Source organism: Neophocaena asiaeorientalis, unplaced genomic scaffold, assembly GCF_003031525.2.
Source record: "Neophocaena asiaeorientalis asiaeorientalis breed wild unplaced genomic scaffold, Neophocaena_asiaeorientalis_V1.1 scaffold67, whole genome shotgun sequence".
Taxonomy (NCBI): Eukaryota; Metazoa; Chordata; class Mammalia; order Artiodactyla; family Phocoenidae; genus Neophocaena; species Neophocaena asiaeorientalis.
Window position 1 is genome coordinate 7,476,114 of NW_020173731.1, and position 21,640 is coordinate 7,497,753.

The 21,640-nt window shown below is 48.1% G+C and overlaps 1 protein-coding gene across 1 annotated transcript in view; it reads right to left on the bottom strand.

Annotated features, from left to right (window-relative positions):
- CAMK1G (calcium/calmodulin dependent protein kinase IG) overlaps positions 1-21,329 on the bottom strand; it is a 28,677-nt gene extending 7,348 nt beyond the window's left edge. Inside the window, exons 1-5 of the mRNA XM_024751053.1 lie at positions 21,278-21,329; positions 12,261-12,381; positions 6,294-6,422; positions 2,352-2,426; positions 123-261 (exon numbers count right to left, since the gene is read on the bottom strand). Coding sequence (XP_024606821.1) covers positions 123-261; positions 2,352-2,426; positions 6,294-6,422; positions 12,261-12,352 — 435 coding nt within the window. The 5' untranslated portion in view covers positions 12,353-12,381; positions 21,278-21,329. The remainder of the gene's footprint in view (positions 1-122; positions 262-2,351; positions 2,427-6,293; positions 6,423-12,260; positions 12,382-21,277) is intronic.
- Between the last annotated feature and the right edge of the window lie 311 nt (positions 21,330-21,640).

Genomic DNA, 21,640 nt, shown 5'->3' on the forward strand with positions numbered 1-21,640 from the left:
TTTAGAATCTGAGGGATGAGCTAGTCTAGCCCTCTCATTTTACAGAGCTTAGACTTCCCATGACTCATGTAGCTTCCTAAAGGGTCATTCCCTGTTTCCCATTGAGGGCCCCGCCTTGGCACCTTTAAGTCTCTGTGGACGATGCCATTCTCGTGGAGGTATTTCACTGCTGACAACACCTGCTGGATCACCAGGCTGGCATCCTTCTCTGTGTAGACACCCCGTTCCAGAATCCGGTCAAAGAGCTCCCCACCAGAAACACTGTGGGCACAGGGGCAAGTGCAGGAATCCAGTACTTATTTCAGGTCAAAGGGACATGAATTCATTTGTTCTGTAGTCCTGGGGACACAGCTGTGGTGGAACAGGCAAGTACCCACAGACTATGATTTGAGGGGTGCAGGGAGAACTACTCCAACCTCAGAACACATTCTTTGGGTACCTGGAATGATATCACTAGGGAGTCATTTATTTGGGTCAACCATTGACCTCTCCCTGGAAAGTTGTTTTTTAAGTGCAAAATGCCTCTGGTTAGGGTTTTGCAAGAAGCCAATAATCAACTAACACAACATTGTAAATCAACTATACGTCAAAAAAAAAAAAAAAAAAAAAAGGAAGCCAATAATTGCTTCCTGTGGACACGTTTCTTAGCTGCCTTCTTTCCTGGCCTAGGACACAGGAAGCCATGATGTAAGGGAGAGGTGAAGCCGAAATCAGACAAAGTAGAAAAGAGAAGGAAGTGCAGGTGAGGCTAACTGGGCTTATGCCAGGATTTCTTTCTTCATTTTGGAAAGTTGAGCTACGTAAAGCTGAAATTATGAGGTAGAGTCATACAGTGGCTCTAATAGTAATAGTGTTTTTAGGCTCACATGGTATGGTATCTGAGGATTCAGAGGAGCTTTAAGGTCAGGTCCAACCCCCATGTCTTGAACGTTCTCTCCACTATTTTTGCCAAGTTTTCTAGACAGTACTGGAACACATCAGTGGCAGAGAACTCACTCCCTCCTAAGACAGACTGTTTTATTTTTTGTCACTTTCTTACTATTTCTATACATTATGATGCAACCTGATTCCCTGTAGTTGCTGCAAGCGACACTGGTTGTGAATATACACATGTGACAGCACCATGCAGCAATAAGGAAGTAGAATTTCTCTAATCAAAATGCACACCATCCTACTCCTTTTGTTTCTGTCCTGAAGCTCTGGGCTCTGCTATGGGAGCTAGGGGCCCATGAGAAAGACACTCTTTGTACACAGGTATGAATTCCTGACTCAGACTGGTCTGGGTCCTGGAGCTTGTGCTCTAGGATGCTTGACATACTTTGGTGACATCTAAACCTGCCCACCTTCCTACCTGGATGACTGTGTGCTATTCTGTTGACTTGGCCTCATTAAGGTGCCACATGGTCCCTGCTTACTTGTTAGTGCTGCTCTGGGCCCCTCCAAGCTCACTCCCTTGACTGCTTGCTACCACTATTCACTGGGCCTCAGGTGAGCCCAGGAGTGAACAGCCTGAGTTAGCTCATTAAAATTTCTGAGGAATCAACCTATCAGTCAAAAACATTGCATCCAGCTGTGCTGAGATTGTCGGGTGATGGGTGTGTGAGTGAGTGTGTACTTTATACACAGAAGCATCTCTGAGCCTAAGGCTGAGCCCTCAGGAGCACTGACCCGCCCTATAGCAGTCACTCTCAGGCATAGCTCTTATTTGGATATGACAGTGACATGGACACCTTTCTAATGGGGTGCCATTTCTGTCCTACACATGGGTACACACACAATACCAGCTTATTGTTAACATTGGGTACCTCTCTCTTGAGAAAGTCATTCTTTCTATTGAGTTGATATCTCTCTACCTGTGGCTTCTACTCTCACAGTAATTTCACCCTGGAGGATGTTAAAATATTTAATGCCCGGTTAAGAGGACATGGACTGACTGGTCAAAATGGACTCAAGCTATGGTGCCAGAGAAGGGTTCTGGAGGCCTCCTGCTATGTCAGGCATTACCCCTTCAATTGTAGGGTTGTGGGGAGGTCCAGAAAGTTGGGGGTATAAGGAAGCAGGGAAGGATGGACAGGTTAGGGTCACAGCTATTTGCTGACCGGTAGGAAATATTTTAACAAGTGGTAAGGTTACACTGGTACATACCAACTCAATCATCAGCCCTAGTTTTACCCCTCGGTCCACTCAGGACAAATCCATGACCAGAAGGAACTCTTGGCATTTCAGGGTCTCTTGCACTAATTCTTGACTTGTCTTTTAATCACCATCTTTCCCTCATCACCGACCAACCTCTTCTAGTCCTCTAAGGCCCCGCAAGACATGTGTGGAGAAGCAGGTCACCTTCTACTTACAGCTGCATGACCAGGTAGTAGTGAGTGGTGCTCTCATAGATGTCCTCCAAGGTCACGATGTTTTCATGCTTGATCCTGAGGAAGAGTAAGGGTAATGGAGAAAGGTATATGGTTCAGGTTGTCCAGACAAAGAACGCAGATCTAGCCCAGCTGAACTTTTATTTCTTTCAGAGACTATTGTTGACAATGTTTAGGAAGATAGGGTCCTTGTGAAGCCTTCCAAATAAGTAGGCAGTCACAAAGAAATTCCAGAGAAAAGATTCCCAGAATGGTGTTCAGTTCATATTTTTGAATGGGTAATTGATCCTCGTGCCTTCAGGGAACAAATACTTCATTGTTACTCCAGGAATCTCTTTAAACTTTACCAAAAGAGAAAGTTAAAAGAACTGAGGGAGGACTTGGGCTTCCCTGGTGGCGCAGTGGTTGAGAGTCCGCCTGCCGATGTGGGGGACACAGGTTCGTGCCCCGGTCTGGGAGGATTCTGTGTGCCGTGGGGCGGCTGGGCCCGTGAGCCATGGCCGCTGAGCCTGCGCGTCTGGAGCCTGTGCTCCGCAACGGGAGAGGCCGCAACAGTGAGAGGCCCGCGTACCAAAAAAAAAAAAAAAAAGAACTGAGGGAGGCTAGGGGAGCATCGATCACTAGGTTATTCTACAAAATGGGTATCCAGGTCTCCTTCAGAAACATCGCATGAAGTGTGATCCCTCAACAGGTGGGATTTTGGTTAGCTAAGCCTCCTCATGGGTAACCACGGAGGAAGTGCTGCAAAATTATTGTTCCAGGATATTGTGAGAAGTAAGACAGATGCTCATTTTGAGGGTCAGTTCGGTGGGATGCCTTAGATCAGTGATTCTTAAGCAGGGGCTCTTTTGTCCCTGAGGGGATCTTTGGCAATATCCAGTGACATTTTTGACTGTCACGACTGGGGAGGGGGGAAGTGCTCCTGGCATTTAGTGGGTAGAGACAGGAGTGTTGCTAAACATCCTACAATGCTCAGGACAGCCCTCAACACAACAAAGAATTAGCTGGTTTAACATGTCAAGAGCAAAGTAAGAGAGTAGCACTGACATATATACACTACCGAATGTAAAATAGATAGCTAGTGGAAAGCAGCCGCATAGCACAGGGAGATCAGCTCGGTGCTTTGTGACCACCTAGAGGGATGGGATATGGAGGGTGGGAGGGAGACATAAGAGGGAGGAGATATGGGGATACATGTATACATATAGCTAATTCACTTTGTTGTACAGAGGAAACTAACCAACATTGAAAAACAGTTATACTCCAATAAAGATATTAAAAAAAAATAAAATGTCAATAGCACTGAGGTCAAGAAACCTTGCCCTAGATTACCTTTGTCTGGGATTACTCAGAGGCTGAGGCAAGCAGAATTATCATATTAGCTGCGGGGTTGGTTTCTAGGCAGCATCTCTGTGCATGCCCATCCAGGAGGAAAGTCTCTAAGAAGTTTTACTCAAGGCTGTGCAGCACAAGGGTTAACTTAGACTCGGAGTCAGTTGGACCTGAGTTCAGGTCTGACTCAGGCACTTACTAGCTGGGTAACCTTGGCTGGTTTACTCAGATCTTCTAAGCCTCACTTTCCTTGTCTGTAAAGTACATCTTTCCCATAGAATTATATCAGGATGAAAAGAGATAAGACGTGTAAAATGCTTAGAACAGTGCCTGGGGAAATAGAAAACACATAATCAATAGTAGCTAGCATCTTGAAGATATTAAAAAAAAATACAGACCCCATGCAGTGGCTACATGATGGATTCAACTACATTTACAATCTGACGATGCTAACAGTAATGTATCGATGATTTACTCACTAAACAAATATTTATTGAGCACCTGTGCTGTTAGGGACTGGTGATACAATGCAATGATAAGAAAGACCACCTTAGTCCTTGCTCTCAATGAGTTTACAGTCTCTACCCTAATCTCCCTGAAGTCCAGACTTACATCTCTAACATCCTACCAGACACCTACCTCTATGTAGAGATAGGTGGATATTTATATTCAATATATTGCAACCAATTTCTATTTCCTCTCAGCCTACACATCCTTTTCATTTGCTATCCCAAGTAATGATATGACTGTCCACATAACAGCTCAATCTCAGGGTCTTTTTTTTTCTTAAATTATACATATATATTTTATTTACACTTTAATATGTTTCATGATAAACAATTTTTTTCCGTCTTAACCATTTTTTAAGTGTACAATTCAGCGGTATCAAATACGTTCACATCGTTGTGCAAAAATCACCTCTGTCCATCCCCATAACTGTTATCGTCTTGTGAAACTGAGGCTCTATGCCCATTAAACAATAACTCCCCATTATTCCTTGCCCCCAGCCCCTGGTAACCACCTGTCTACTTTCTGTCTTTATGATTTTGACTATTCTAAGTACCTCATATAAGTGGGATCATACAGTACGTATCTTTTTCTGACTGGCTAATTTCATTTAACATAATGTCCCCAAGGTTCATCCATGTTGCAAACATACTGCAGAATCTCCTTCCTTTCTAAGGCTGAACAATATTCCATTGCATGTATATCCACATTTTGCTTATCCGTCCATCCACTGATGGACACTTGAGTTGCTTCCATGGTTTAGTTATTACGAATAATGCTGCTATGAACGTGGGTGTACAAATATCTCTTTGAGATCCGACTTTCTCAGGGTCTTTTTAATGCTTTTCTTTTTTACGCTCCTACCAGCCAACCCCCAAACCTAATCACCTCTCTCTCTGAAAAATTTCTTGAACCCAGTCTTCTTGCCACCATGTGATCTTGCCACTACCTTTGCTTGCATCCTCATCCCTTGCCTTATTGAGAAATCCCTTATTGAGAAAGTCTGGCAATTGGTCTGTCCTCTAGGCTGGCATCCTCCAATCCATCCTCCACCACCATGCTTAAGAGGGATGGCTCTAAAATATAAATCCGATCGTGGGACTTTTGACTTAAAATCCTTTGATGGCTTTTCTTTGCCCACAGAATAAAGTCAACATTCTTTATCACGGCATCTAAGACCCTTTATTATCAGATTCCACTTGACCATTTTAGTTTCACCTCCTGTCCCTTGACGGTACTCACTCTCAGTTCAGGGGCTTCCAGTTCGAACTCTCCCCTAACATCCCTTGCCCGTCCATGATTCTATGTTAAAGTTTATGCTACTCTTGGCCAGACTTCCCTTTCTGTACTGCCCCTCCTGCCTCCACAAAATTCTACTCATCCACCAAGGTCTGTCTTCTTTGAAAATGTACCTGAAACACATACTTGTGAAAACACGCATATAGGCAACCTGAATCTCTGTCTCCTCTGAACTCTGCCTTTTGCTGTGTGGCTCACGTCCAATGGGACTGGTGCTACTTATGGGCACCTTTGACTCTGTTCGCAAGATGCGAGCTCCTGAGGGTAAGGAATTTTGTTGGTTTCATCCTGGTGGTCTTGATGCCTAATAAACTTTTGGTTCACCATAGGGGTTCCACAAGGGTTTGTTTTATGAGTCCCGCTCTAAACAGTTGATGATTTGTTAGTGTCAGCTCCCTCATGACAGTCGGGGTGCTGAACCTGCATTTGCTTTGGAAGAAACTGAGGCTCATTTCCAAATCTTGTGCTGCTTCCTTAGTTATGGATGCTTCCTGGTGTTGGCCCTCGATTGATTTTTGGTCCTTTGAGTTAATTACCCTGTGGTTTATGTACACAAACCAACTCTGCTATCAGTTGATCACTAGTTAATTTGCTGAAAAAAAAAAAAAAAAAGAAAATCAGCTGTCTGGCTAATATAGCTGATGGATCAAACTGACCCATTAGCTCAATCGAAGGGAGTAATACCTTTGGGTGTGGAAATTCAGCCCCAGTCCTTCTCGAAGGTAATGTGTGAAGGAAATGTTGCTATCCCACGGTTGCACTCGACCAACCCTAGGACCCACTCACTTTTTCAGCACAGCGATCTCATTCTCCAGGCTGCTGTCGCGGAAGGCAGGCGACTTTTTGATGCACTTCAGGGCAAAGAGCTTCCCAGTTACCCTTTGCTTCACCAGGAAAACTTCTGAAAAAGCTCCTCTGAGTAGAAGACACCAAGAGATAAAAATTATTACTGGCCGGTAGAGAGCATTGCTGGAGGCAAAATGGGTAGATGAAAGAAGGTGGGACTGGTAAGTCATATCACTGTCATCGTGGGCACCCCGAGGAGCCGTATCCATGGCAGACCCCATCTGACATGGCCTTGTGTTCTTTCTTTCACCTGTCACGTGGGAAAGAAAAGATTCTATTACAGACTCAAGGACTAGGCGGCTGCTCTTGCCTAGTTCCATAATTTGATAATGGTTCCCCTCTACTTGGCAAACCCATTAGAGGCCACTGCTGATCTTAGCGAAACGGCAGTGATAGCACTTGCTCTCCCGGCTTCACTATGCTGCCCAAGGATGGCAAGAAGAAGAAAGATGCTGGAAAGTCGGCCAAGAAAGACAGAGGCCCAGTGAACAAATCTGGGGGCAAGGCCAAAAAGAAGAAGTGGTCCAAAGGCAAAGTTCGGGACAAGCTCGATAACCTAGTCTTGTTTGACAAAGCGACATATGAGAAACTCCGTAAGGAAGTTCCCAACTGGAAGCTTATAAACCCCAGCTGTGGTCTCTGAGTGACTGAAGCTTCCTGGTTCCCTGGCCAGGGCAGCCCTTCAGGAGCTCCTTAGTAGAGGATTTTTAAGCTGGTTTCAAAGCATAGAGCTCAAGTAATTTACACCAGAAACACCAAGGGCTGAGATGCCCCAGCTGCTGGTGAAGATGCGTGAACAGGTCCCACCAACTGTACATTTTGAAAAATAAAACTTTATTAAATCAAAAGAAAAGAGAGGCCACTGCAGAGTCAATTTACTTGGCTTCTCCCAATGTGGTGTGCTGTGTGGTCACTGTGTGGCAGTTGGAAGTAGCACTGGGAGACAGGGCTCTGACAGTGAGAGAAAAAAGACTCTTGTATCTGTTTTAGATACCGATGATTGCCCTGAACCAATGATTAGCGGCAAGGGAGGTGAGCGTCCTCTCGCTCAGTAGGATCTGTGAGGACAAAAGGGAACTCAGCAGCTCTGGGCAGGCTGTCTGAAGACGGAAACGATGGAACCCAATGGGAACACAGGGTAGGGTTCCAAATTGCAGGCTTCTTGGTTCAAGGGGGTCCCCTGGAGACAAGGCCATAACAGCAGTTAGCAAATAGTGGATGCTGGAGCCTGATGGCCCATGTTAGAACCTCAGCTTTTTGGGTAACAAGTCACTGAACTTCCGTATGCACAGTTTCTTCATCTGAAAAGTGAGAATGTCAATAGTATCTGATTCATAAGGTTGTTTAGAAGAGTACCTGAGTTATAGACATAAGTGCATAAAAGTTTTCCTGAGATCTAGTAAACTACATGTGCTAGATACTATTATTCTTATTAGTACTATTGTTATTTGAATACCAGCAGGGAGAACACCTGATTGTAACAAGAGGCGATAGAGTTTAGGTGAGGAAATAGCTGAGCCATCCTCTCCCCTGCCATCTGGGGATTCTAGCATGAAGCCCCAATAGCAATCAAGCTTGTGTAAGGACATTCAGAATCTGCCTTAGAAAATACTTGGTGTTTCCTGTTTCCCCCAGCTGCACTTGGAACTGAGTTAATTAGAGCCTTCAGAGCTTGCTCTATTCATTCATTCATTCATTCACTCATCCTTCTAATCAAGATTTATTGAGCACCTACTGAATCTTAGACACTAGAGATAAAAAGGGAAGTGTTTCTGCTCTCAAGGAGCCTGTAAATTAGTGAAGAGCACAGACAAATGAGCAATTAACATTCACTTTGAAAAATGTTATTAGGCATTACATGAATACTTGTTGAGCTGACAGAACCTCTCCGTGTTAGGCACTGGGATTTGTATTGGTCTAGCTTAGAATCTAGCGTGAGAGACATAGATCAGCGGGAAGTATTATGAGACCACAGAAAATGCACACTTAAGACAGGGCCTCTGCTATGGTTGGGTGGTTACACACTGTACAATTCCAGCAGACGCCATCACCTTGGAGCCACTGTACCTTTTCATACAATAATTATAAGAACATTTTTGCTCTGGACAGCAAGCTAGAGAAAAGGGCGCTTTTCCCTAATGTGTCCAAACTGACCACTTAGGATGGTGGAAAGGCACATCATTTGTGACCCTCTGACTTAAGAACATACTAAGCTCAGTTTTAAGGGATCAGTGAGAGTTAGCCTAGGGAAAAAACAAGTTGGAAGTGATGTTTCAGGTGGGGGTGGGGAAGAAGCATGAGGAAAAGCCTAGAGGTGCAAAACAGCAGGGAGAGGCAGGGCTGCCTCGGGTAATCCAGCCTCTTTTGCTAGAGTGTGAGGCAGGGAATGAGGGGAGACAAATGTGGATAGGCACCAGGTCCTGTGCCTGGCAGCATATGGAAGATAGTCAGTGTTTGTGTGATGGATGGATGGATGGATGGATGGATGGGTGGATGGGTGGATGGGTGGATGGATGGGTAGGAAGTTTGGACTGGGATTATCTGTGTGTTCTACTCATCTTGAGATCCCACTTTCCTTATTGTAAAAGGAGAGTTGAACCACATGGCCTTAAAGATTGCTTCCACCTGTGATGTTCTTGGGTCCACCTTCAGATTTCTCCCCTTTCACCTGTATCTTTAGAACCACACATGGATGGTCCCCTGATTTCAAAGCTGATACCCACTCTGGGTCCACTTGTAAAATGAGATCAAACCTTCCTGGGGGATCCTGCAGTTTGTGGTATCTCCTAGGGTTGTGCAATGTTGTGGTAATTACTGCTCTTTGGGCTCAGACAGCCTTGCATTGTGCGTGTGTGCGGGGGTGGGAGGTGTGGTGTGTGTGTGTGTGTGTGTGTGTGTGTGTGTGTGTGGCGGGGGCAGGGGAGAGGGATTAGAAGACTTAATTGTGCCATTTGTCAGACTGGGGAGCAGAGAGCTAGTTTTGAGTGGCCAAGTTTGCTTGGGTCAGAAGGCGAGATGGGCAGAGGCTTCAGAGCCAGGAGCAAACGCTTGCTGCAATAGATCTTGATTTGCATTTCCTGCTCTGAATAGCTCTCTGCTCTTGCTGGGAGCCTGGGTGATGGAGAGGAAGGGAGCAACCAAGAAGAAAAATCTCTTCCTTGGCAGTGAAAGGAGGAGGCCTGGGACTTGGGTGATGTACCTTCTGTAATGGACGAGTTTTGCCCAGTGTCCCTACAGCTGCCCAGGGCCCCAGAATTGTGGGTGGCATCTGGGCAGATTTCACAAAAGCCTGTTTTCCCTGGTAGGTTGTTCCAGAGGAGCTGAGGACTAGAGGAAAGGGGCTTTTGTCATGGGATTCTGGCGCTTCCTGAACAAGGGAATCAGCTCTGTCTAGCTGCCCCCTCTGTGGAGAGCACCTCACCTGGGTAACTCTGTGGGGTCTGCAGCCTGGGGCTGCCTGTCCCCATCCTGAGCACCACAGAGGTGACTTCTTCTTAGCTTTTGTTCAGCCTTAGCTGCTGCAACAGCTGTGACTTGCCCTGTCTTGTCCACCTGCTTCCCTCAAATTAGTGCTGGGCTGGGTACATTAGAGCCACCAGCAACACTTAAAATACGGATGCCTGGGACTTCCCTGGTGGCGCAGTGGTTAAGAATCCGCCTGCCAATGCAGGGGATACAGATTCGAACCCTGGTCCAGGAAGATCCCACATGCTGCGGGGCAACTAAACCTGTGCGCCACAACTACTGAGCCTGTGCTCTAGAGCCCGCAAGCCACAACTACTGAACCCACGTGCCACAACTACTGAAGCCCACATGCCTAGAGCCCGTGCTCCGCAATAAGAGAAGCCACTGTAATAAGAAGCATGCACACTGCAACGAAGAGTAGCCCCTGCTCGCCGCAACTAGAGAAAGCCCGCACGCAGTAATGAAGACACAACACAGCCATAAATAAATAAATAAATAAATAAATAAATAAATAAATAAATATATTTATAGATGCCTGGCCACTGGGTCCTGGCCCCTTAAATTTCAGCTTAGTAGTCTGGGACCAGGAACTTGTATTTTTCAAAAATTCCCTAGACTAAAATGATTTTAGGGAATTATTCATCTTCTTGAGTGTGACAATGATATTTGTCAACATAGAAGAAAATGCCCTCATTCTTAGGCAGGGCCGACAGAGGACTCAGAGGTGATGTGTCATGATGTTTGCAAGTTGTTTACAAATAGTTCAATGCAGTATGTGTGAGTGTGTGTTTGTGTGTATGTAAAACAAATTAGTAAAATGTTAACCACTATTGAATTTAGGTGGTGGGTATATCGGAGTTCACTGTACTATTATTTCACCTTTTTTTTTTTTTTTTTTTGTGGTACGTGGGCCTCTCACTGTTGTGGCCTCTCCCGTTGTGGAGCACAGGCTCCGGACGCGCAGGCTCAGCGGCCATGGCTCATGGGCCCAGCCACTCCGCGGCATGTGGGAACTTCCCAGACCGGGGCACGAACCCGTGTCTCCTGCATCGGCAGGCGGACTCTCAACCACTGCACCACCAGGGAAGCCCTCACCTTTTCTTTACTTAAACATTTTCACAGTTAAAAGTTAGAGGCATAAGCTCCCCAGGGGGCTCCAATGTCCTCCTGGGTTTAGAAGCTGCTTGGCAGACCTCACTGAACTCTGTAAGGATGGCATGTGCTGCCTCTCAGAAACCTATAGCACAAATCTGAGCACTTGGTGAGTACGCTCTTGTCAACCTGGGCTTATTTCTCTCTCCTTCTCTGGATTTTTGGGCTGCTTAGCAAATCATTTCAGATTCACTCATAAGCATTGCCTGTCTCTCCTGCCCCAAATCCCCTCTCTAGTCAACCCCATCTTGACAATGGCCCTCCATGGAGGGTGGAGGCTCTGATGACCAGGGCGGCCGTTGAGATCCTCCTGTGTGCGGAGTGTCACCCTTGCCTGGGATGGGAGGGCTCAGAGGCCTTCTCTCAGGGCCGAGCTGACTCCTTTACGGCTGCAGAGAGAGTGTAGGCAGCTGTCGCTGCCTGAGGTTACTGCCTCCTAGCCAGGCGGAGGGGGCTAAACTTAGCCAATTTGACTAAAGGGAAAACTGGCTTGAGTGGACAGCCCACTAAGGGCCCCTCATGTCCCCAGCCCAATTAACCCAGACTAATTGGCTGACCAGCTTGGGTTCTGAGGCCTTGGGAGCCGGTGGCCTGGAGTGGGTGCCAGCCTGTGTCAGAGGCTGTGACCTCTCGGAGGAGGGGTGGGACTAAGTGGAGAGTCAGTTCCAGACAGGCTGTCTCTGCTCCACCAGCCATGTAATCATTGTCAAGGGGGAAGGAACAGACACCCCAGAGGCTGGTAGGAGTTTGGCTACAGTGTGACTTTATTTTTCCAACATGGTACTTAAATATGGAGCAGGAAGAATGGTGGTGGTGGGAGCCGATTCAGGTGTGTGTAACCCATCCACTCTCCAAGGCTCAGAAGCTCCTTTTTCTGTCTATAGCAGACAGTGGGTTTGACCTGTTCACTGCAGGGGGGAAATGAGAAAGCTGGGTGAGGAGGCCCAGGAAGGTTCTAGAGTCACTGAGTCTCCAGAGATGCTCCAGAATTCCTCTTTCCTGCAACCAGGGCAGGACTCATAAGTTGTCACAGATCTGGAAGCAGGGCAGGGGCCTCTGGGATTAAGGAGGCAGAACCCTGGGGAAAGGGCTGGATTGTCCTCTGTATTACCCCAAGGTGCCTTTCCCTAATCTACCCCCTGAAGCCCCTACTCTATTCCCTGAGAGCTATTGAGATAGTGTTACAGCAGCCTCAGCCCAGTTTATCATTCTCTGCTGGCCCAGGATGACTCTTTTCCGACTCCCCACAGCAGGCAGCCCAGCCACCCTATCCTCAGCCCCAGGACTCACGATCCCAGCACTTCCATGAAGATGAACGTTTTCCGGATGTTGGTGGTCTGTTTCTTCCAGGAACTGCAGTCATCTTCTTCCTTCCGACCCATTGCCTCCAGATTTGAAGCTTCTGCGGATGCTTGGTTTGAGGAAGGGAAGAAAGGGTCTGATCAGATAATTCCTCCAATTGGATGAGAACAAGTTGTAAAAAGAATCTAAAATACATCCTGCATGTAACAACTGGAAGGAAGGACTGGAAGCAAAACCTGGGTAATTGGCAAAAATAAGACTTATTCTCTCCACTTGCTTTTTTTTTTAATTTTTTTTTTTTGCGGTACGCGGGCCTCTCACTGCTGTGGCCTCTCCCGTTGCGGAGCACAGGCTCCGGACGCGCAGGCTCAGCGGCCATGGCTCACGGGCCCAGCCGCTCCGCGGCATGTGGGAACTTCCCGGACCGGGGCACGAACCCGCATCCCCTGCATCGGCAGGCGGACTCTCAACCACTGCGCCACCAGGGAAGCCCTCCATTTGCTTTTTAAACTACCAAGACAAATGTTATTGACCGTCTACTGCATGCCCATTGTGCTTGCTCCATGCTCATGGAGTTCGGAGTCTAGTAGTGGAAAATCCACTTTGTACAAACATACGTAAGCGCGATAAGACATACACGAATGATTAACATGGGACTATCCACCTTGAAGGCATCTGGGCTGTTTCTTAAGATACCAAGTAATCGCCCAAGTATTTATTCAGACTACCGGGTCAGCCGCCCTTCTTTCTATTACCACAGCTCTGAGGCCACCTCCAGTCATTACTGTTCTTAACTTATGGGTTAAATGAATGAATATTAGACGAATGAGCATTGTGTTTCCCCTGCAATTCCCACCACATTTAGCACAGGGCTGGAAAAACAGTTATTCATTAAAATCTGAGTTGAATTGTATCCTGAGCTTACATGAGTTCTCTCAATACCATATTTATTCAACGGTCAACACCTATGATGTGCCAGGGGCTGTACATATATGTACCCTGACTGTATCCCTCTAAATAATACCTTCGGTAAACTCTCCTTGTCGATCAATATATGTCATCTGTTTCCTGTCGGGACCCTGACTGATGTAATGAGAAATGGAGAACCAGAGAAGTGGTCTTAGCTTCTAGTGAGGTAGATAGAGCAGATCTCAAATCTTTCATAAGGATGATTCAGAATGATTATCTGAAGATCAGATAATCTAGCCGAGGTTATAGAGCTAATTGTTTACAGTCTAGATTTCTCAGTCAAGACTAGGAACAGAAGCTATGCATCCCTCACTGTATCACACTGCATTCTAGCCCCCTGACACCTAGTTCTAGTGTCTTAATTAATGTTTTTCAATACGTTTTTAGACAAATGAGTTCCTGTTACATTTCATTGCAAGGTAAAATTATGGTACTTAGTGTATAACCCGGTGGTCAGGTGAAGAACACGGGTGATGGCTCTGCCTTCCTAGGGCTGGGAGGCTGGAGGGGTCAGGAAGCGAACAAGTCAGCTAACATGTATACAGTGACAAAGTGTGGGTAGATCATAAAAGAACAAAACCCGAGCTTGTTAGAGGGATAATCAGGAAGGGTCTTATTTAGATGAAGGTCAGGGGAGGACTCACGTCATAAAATAGGTTCTGTGATACAGGGGGAAACCTTTTCTGCCTTTAAGTGACAACCGTAAGGCTTAAGACCCTGGAAAGAAGAAGAATGTGACACAAGGATGGTCCTTGCTAAGAGGAAGAGGTGTGGAAAGACTGGCGATTTGGGCCCAAGTGGATCCTGAGAAGGAGATGGGGAGACAGACAGTGTAGTTGTCAGAAGCACACATCTTGTTTTCACCCTCTTGTAGTAAACATCCATCTAGGAATGGGGGAGATCGGTGACATGGATGGATGGGCTCCCCAGGACTCTGCTGGTGGGAGACCCTAAGCCTTGGAGGAACTCTGACTTCAACACATTTAACAGTCATCACGGGACAGGCCCAGATGGGGGAGGTGAGTGAGTCAGTGTCACATGACCTGCAGGGTCAGAAGTTCCTCAGGGCCTGTCGGGGCTGGACCCACGGCTGACCAAACTCCATGCTCAGTGGCCTCATGTTGTTAGCTTGGAATTGACCACAGTGGGAGTATTTACACCACGGGAACAGGCAAATGCTACCATCAGGGTTTCTCCTTCACTCCCCGCCCCATCCCCCAAGAACCAGACGTTAAACGTTTACCGGCTCACCTCTGCCCACAGCCCTGGTGAGGGGATATAGAGTTGCTAGGGTTCCTGTCAACCAGGGTCCAGAAGAAGAGACGGCTACAATCAGGGCTTCTCACGTGGAAGCAAATGTCTGGAATCAGGCCTTTAGTGGAGGATGTCGGCCTGATGCCCCAGGGGCCAGATGGGACCAGGCACACCTCAGAGGTGGCTAGTCAGCCTCTGTGAGTTCTCAGGGATCTGAGGTCCCTGATAAGTAGGGGGCCCTCTTCTCCCCTGCCACAGACAGGTCAAGTAAGTACCTTATAACACAAAAGGCTACCTTGAAAATAGAACGGGAGGAGAAAAGACCATCTCAAGGCTGTGTTTTCCTGAAAGATACTGGATCAACCAAATGAGACTCTTTATTAAACCTGAGATGCTATAATGGACAAGTTCAAATGTAAAGTCGCCCTTTGTACCATTTTCGCTGCCTGGTAGGGTGGGCATTCATGGGGAAGATTTTATAGGAAATAAAGAAGCTACATCTTCTTTGTACATTTTAGTCTAGGGTGTAAATGTGCAACCTGGCTATATAATAATTGGTGGCTATTATTATGAAAAGCCCATGTGGGAAATGTTAAGCATTCTTTAGCATTCGATACAGCTGAACGTAGACCTGGTGTACCCTTGTATCTCCAGGCCCATTTGTTGATTTGTTCCTCTTGGCAGGATGGCAGCCCACAGGGACCACAGCAGTGCAGGGCACAGGCAGCGGCCAGAGGAGAACTCGCCGGGCATACAATGGCGGGCTGATCTTAAACTTCGAGGGCACGGTCCACAAGGTGGAGACAAATGAACCCTGACTGGCAGAGATTGCTTTGGGGAAGATGAAATATTGGAACAGAGGGCTATCTTTAGCCAGATACTATTCTGCAGATTCTGAGCCCCAAATCTAGCAGCTTCCACTCATCAGAGCTGTGCTTGGACCAATTGCTTCTTACTGTATTGACACAGGGCAGCTGAGAAGTCTTGAAGGATGTAGGGGATGAGGGCCAGGGGCTGGACCTTAAAAGGAGCCTATCAGCAGGATGAGTTTGTGTGACTCCCTCTCTGTCTCTCCCCTCCACAGAACAACTGGGCTGTAGATGCCCCTTTTCTGGGTAAAGAACCAATGAAGGGCCTTATTTCCAACACAGGCCCATCAGTGGGGCGTGCATCACTCCCCCTTCTGAAGCCTCCGTGGATTGATGGGTCCACTTTCCAGGAAGCATCACCACCACATTAGCAGATCTGTACTCACTGTTCCTTCTTTCCCATTGCTCTTAAATAGCTTAAAAACACAGTATTCTTAGCCTAAGCTTGGCTAGAAGAAAACATCTTTCCCGCCCACCCCTCCTCCCATACACTCAGCCCTAACAATTTAGTTCCATCTTCAGAGACGCATGGAAAGCTCAAGGACCCTGATCTGAAACTCCACTTCATTCCCACCCCTCCTTGACCTTGGAGAAACCTCAGGGCCCCGGCACCCTGCGTGCTAGGGGTCTAACTGTGGGCTCTGAGATGGGGGGCAGGGGTGTTCCATTGCTGCATCCTGCTTGTTTCCCTGAAAATCCTCCATCTCCTCTCTCGACTTCTGTAATTGAGGCCCTTTCAGAGAAAAAGAAAAATTCCGAGAAGGTTGAAACTCCCATATTGCTCTCACTTGGTTCTAAAGTAACCCCCACAGGGCAACACCAGGCTCCTAGTTCCTGCTCTGTCGTATGGTCTTCCATATGACAGATGACCTCCCTGATCTCTTGGGAAAAAATTTCATAGCTGGGGAGGAGACTACAGAGGGAAAAGTTATTCCTAAAGGGCAGGCTGCACAGTCTTGAGGTGGACGCTACCCCTGAGTGTGGCGCTTTCTGAGCTTCTGGGAATAGGCGGGTGGCATCCAGCCTGCCTATTTATGAGTTGCTGCGGAGAGATGCTCAGGCTGTGAGCCCAGGAGGCAGGCACGCTTCACGTGCTGCTTTCACGGAGCGTTGCTGTCCTTCTCTCCTTCCCAGGCTCCAGCTGGTCACAGGGGCAGCAGCTAGCTCCAGGCAGAACCCGAAGGCACGTGACATTTATCTTCAGGGGCCTCTTCGTTGCCATCACCATATTACGTAGGTACCAAGTCGTGTTATGACCCCACCCTGCCCAGGACCCTCTCTCTGGACACTCACTCCTGCCTGCCCTGGTCCACATGGCCTCTTTAGCCAAAGTTTACTATCTTGAGTCATAGCCACTTAAGACTCTGTTCTGAGGTGCTTTTAAAAAATTAATCAACAGGGCTAATTGCTTCAGAGTGTCACCCCACCTGATGAGACGTCCCAGAATCTCGGGGGCACCATGTTTGAATTCAGAGGCATTCAATTCAGTCCGATCCAATGTATGTTTCCCAAACCCACAGTAGATTCCTAAGCTGGATACGAGTAAACTAGAGGAGATGGACACATGGAAGGGGAGAATCTTCGAGTAGCATCCCTGCAGCCTGCAACTCCAGATAATGGCTCTCAACTCTGCCTATGGGAAGAGCCTTCTCCAGTGATCTCACTTGAGGCTTCTGAGCAAGGAGGCATGAATGACTTGGAGGCATGGTGGGCAAGCCTCAGAGCCTTCCTGCGGGACCAGGTGTGGCTCCTTTACTGACCCCAGAGGAATTAGCCCACCCTAAGACCACTTCTGGGGTTCTCCATTCCTTGAGAGCATGACTCAGAAAGGACTGTGTGTCTTGGGAGGGAGGTTATCAGTTGTCTTATAAGCACATAAGAATGTGCTCCCTGTCTCCAGGTTGGGACACACAGAATCATGGCAATATATAAATTGTTTGGTTATAAAGGGGCCTAAAGACTAAAGCTGGGACATTCTCTTTCCTGGGTCTGGCCTAACACAGTTTCCTGGACTCTGGCCTATATTGGACTTCTCATCAGCCTCTGGATTGAAAGGCACACTGGAAAGAGGTCAAATTCTGCCTCCAGTCTTGGCTTGGCACCAAGAAGTGTGCAGCGCCAGGCAGATCACTGTACATCTCTGGGCTTCCACCTTTCTCCTTAGTAAAAAGAGGAGAATGGACTAGATTAGGGTTCCTTGACATTTGTTTTTTAAAATATTAGTCCTAGGAGACTCTCTGTAAGCAAAGCAGATTTTCTAACTGCCCCTTCTTGGAGATTCATGTTCCGTGTTAGCTTATTAAAGGCCCTGGGGGCTGTTAAAGACACCTGCTTTATGCTCTTTAACCTAGAGTGTCCCTCAACTTTACTAGACTGTAACTGTAAATTCTTTCCTTTTGCAACACTTACTAGCATCCAGAGGATATATGGTTGCTCAGAGCCTACTGGGGAAAGTGGGGACTAGGCCAGCTCTGATGTCCTGTGATTGTATAAATGAGCAATAGATGAAATTTCCAGCAGCCTGCTGTCATCACTCACAGCCCTGCTCTCCTCCTGGTGCACAGGCACGTGGCTGGGTCTGTGTGTGCCATCAGAACCTACTTCCAATTCGTAGGCTGCAGCTGAAGTGGCTGGTCAGCTTGCCAGAGCTCGGGCCCTGGACCTGAAAAGCTCCTGAAGACTTCTGGCTGGACAGACCCTCCCAGGAACACCGGCTCCATCTCCGGCCCTCCCCCTAGTCTGGCATCTCCAAGGCCAACTGTGCATGCCAGTTTCTGTTCCCAAAATCACTGAGGAAGGTCATTTTTCAATTGCCTCCTGCAGTTTATTTCAGGCTCAAACCCACATTTAAGTTTAATCAAACCCTGCTGTAGTGACAAGCCAGAATTCTGTGCTGCTTTGTTTGGTGGCTGAGGGGTTGACACATAAGAGTCACTGGAGAGAGATGGGTGTGTTACTTATTCTTAATGCACTCATTTTCCTCATCTGCTGAATGGGACTAATGATCCCTGCTCTGTTTATTTCCCAGGATTCCTGGGGGCTTCCAATGCATCAACGGGCATGAAAGCATTCTGTAACCTCTAAAGTGCTGTGCACTGAGCCCACTTTATAGGCACGTGGATTAAACACTGAGCAGAGAGAGGGGAAACAAACAGTTTAAATAGGGGTGAGCACACAGCAGGAGACGTGAATCTGCTGTCTCCTCAGCTGGTCTCGGCTCCCACATGCCTCTCAAGTGCGACCCGCATCTCACTCTGATTCTAAAGTGTTTGAAGACGTATAACTTTCCATACATGTAGCCCTGAAATGCAAACCAACTACTTTGTCTGCTACTCAACCAAGAAGGCAGAGATCTGTTGGAGCACAGAGTTAACACTGCCTGGGTTGGGTTTCTCCATGGGCTGGTCTCCACTGGGGTACCTTTCTAAGCAGGGTTCAAGAGTCATAGGTGTAACTGTGTGTCCGCCACACGCTGCCTTTAAGACCCACTCGCACGCAAGAGGCTCACTGTACTGCGCCCCCTGGAAGGTGAGAGGAGGGACCTCCACCTGGGGAGGCGGAACAGGAGGAAGGACGGGCTGAGCTCAGAATGGCTGTGGCAAGAGCCACAAGAAGCTCTGAGTTCCCAGCCTCCCCCTCCCCCTCCCCCGCTCCAGGACACGGGTGTGACGGTCATCCACAACCCGTGCAGCTCCCTGGCACCATCACCAGCTTGCTTTCCACGGGGGTAGCTGCTCACCCCCAGTCCCCTCGCCCTCGACCATGGCCATGCACCTGCACTTGTAGGGCTGGCTCGCAGCCCGTTTGGAGAGAGCTGCCCCCCCCCACCCCCATTCATGCTGCAGCCCATTCACTCCGCTGCCTCTGGCAGGCTGCGGCTGGGCCCCATCACTCAGGGATGTCAGTTTAGTCCTGGCCGCGTGTACGTGCGTGACTGGGGCACAGGAGGTCAGGGAGGCGCTGGTCTCTTGGAAGGAGATTCTTTGTAGTCGCAGCCAGAATTGCAGAATTGCTCCCAGGCCCGAAGGTATTCGCTGCCTCAGACCGATCACCTGGGTGATCCCTGTGCTGGGTGCTTTACCTGCCATTATCTCGTTTAATGTCTTTCAAGGTAGGTATCGGGTATCGTTAACCCCATTTTATAGTTGAGGTACTGATGGGTAGAAATATTAAGAAAAATGCCCCAAATCAAACAGATAGCAAGTGACAGAGCCGGGCATGAGCCCCAGTCCACCAGACCCCAACAGCAGTCTCCCTGTCCCCCACCACGTAACCTGTCGCCTCTTTCCTGAGGGTGGTTGTTGGAATTTCACTTACCTCCGCCCTCATCCTTAGGATGCTCTCCTGTAATCCCACCAACCAACTGATTCCCCCTGGAACGCATGGCTGGCTCGGATGATCTGGGGAAGGTTGGATCCCGGGAACACTCAGATTTCTCAACACTGAGTCTGGGGCTGGCCATCTGTCTCTTGCCTAAGTGGCTTCTGGCTCCAGCTCAAACCTTTTCTCACTCTAACCTTGAGCTTCTTTCCCAAAGTTTTGCCCTATCTTTCTAAAGAGTGCTCTTAATACATATAAAAACACTCACACTCACACCTGCACCGTAGCTATCTGTAATATCATGGAAAGGTCACCGACTATGTCAGAAGATCTGGGTTCAAATGCTATTGTCATCAAATGGATTTCACCAGTATCCAGCTTTGCCTTGTGGAGTCTCAGTAGAACCACTCTTTGCCCCACCAGCCCAATGGGCTTGTCTTAAAGATGATTAATTAAAAGCACATTACTCACTGTAGAGTGTGGTTCCCATATCAGGTATTACTAAGCACTTTGTATTATGGCCTATTGGGTCTTGTCTTTGGCCCTAGTTAAGCTTAAGTCGGTAGGACTGCCAGGGGCCGGGCTGTCTCCAGCCTCTGATCTGGGAAAGATCATCTCCTCACCCAAGATGGAACCTGCTTGACTCTCTTGACCCTTCTCAGAGATTTTCCTCCTCATCAACTGATCTGGCTCCAGAACAAGCAGCTGGCCAGCCACGCACTGCTGCTAGAACAGCAGCAAGAGCCCCGGCAGCGTCCCCGGGAGCCTCAGGGTTAATGTTTGTGCGTCAAAGTTACGTGGAAAGAAGGGGCCACAGTGCGGATGGGGGTGGTGATGAGTCCAGACCTCCTTTTACCATTTTTGCCTGAGAACTGAACTAGGGAAGTTTAAAGACAGAAGGGAGAGAGACTTGCCCCTGAGGAAGGTGACTGACAGCGGTGTCCCTGCTGAGTTCTGCATCTTAACGCAGCGGGGAACAGGAGCGGGCTCTGGGCCACGGACCCTGCCAGGAGGCACTGAGGCTGGTCTGCCTGCCTTGGGTCTGCATAGCCACTGACTGCTTACAAACCTCTTTTTTGCCCACTGACTCACAGGTAGGGAGAACCAAAACAGGGCATTGCCCCATTTGACAGATGGGGTCTGATAGGTTAAGAAATGAAGGCTGAGCAGGAGGGAGGGGTGCAAGGGCGCTGGAGGTCCTGACACCCTGCAGATGGACAGCCCCTCCCAGGGACAGAGCCCAGAGGGCTGTCCCTACATGCAAGCAGGCACGGCAGGAGGGTCACACACAGATATTTTGCTCCCTTTTCTTTGCCCGGGAGTGCGAAAGGTTCCCACTCAAGCCAACCCTGAAGTGATGGCCAGATAATCTCCGCAGAGGTCCTACCCGGACACCCATTCAGACTTATCTTCCAAGGCAGCTACAACTTCCTCTTGATACCTCGGGAGTCAGGCAAGACAGGAACTGGGGCTGAAATAAACACCCAAGTTGCTTGCAAGAGTGGCTCTTCAAACCCACTCTCTTGGTGCCACGAGCCTCCCGCTAAACAAAGAAACCTCCTCAAACCAAATAAAGAAGCAGGTTCATCTTACCCAGGGAATCCGAGAGAACGGTGCCCGTGGCCCTCCCACTCCAGCTCCTACAGGTCTGTGAGGATTAGCTGCTCCAGCGCTTCAACAATAAACCGAATTAAAGGGGAGGAATGCAGGGGTTTTCTTTCCTAGGACTGTAACCAGGCAGCCTTAAAGGGGAGGAAAAGTAGCTAGGGCGGCTTGCATCTCTCCTTCCTTTCCTCTGCCTTTCCTTCCCTCTGAGCAGATCCAGAAAAATCCTTTTGCAAAGGGACCCTTTTATGCTGTGCGTGTGTGTGTGTGTGTGTGTGTGTGTGTGTGTGTGTGTGTGTGTGATTGTATTTGCATGGAGGTGTGTGATGGAGAGAGGGAAAACATAAAAGG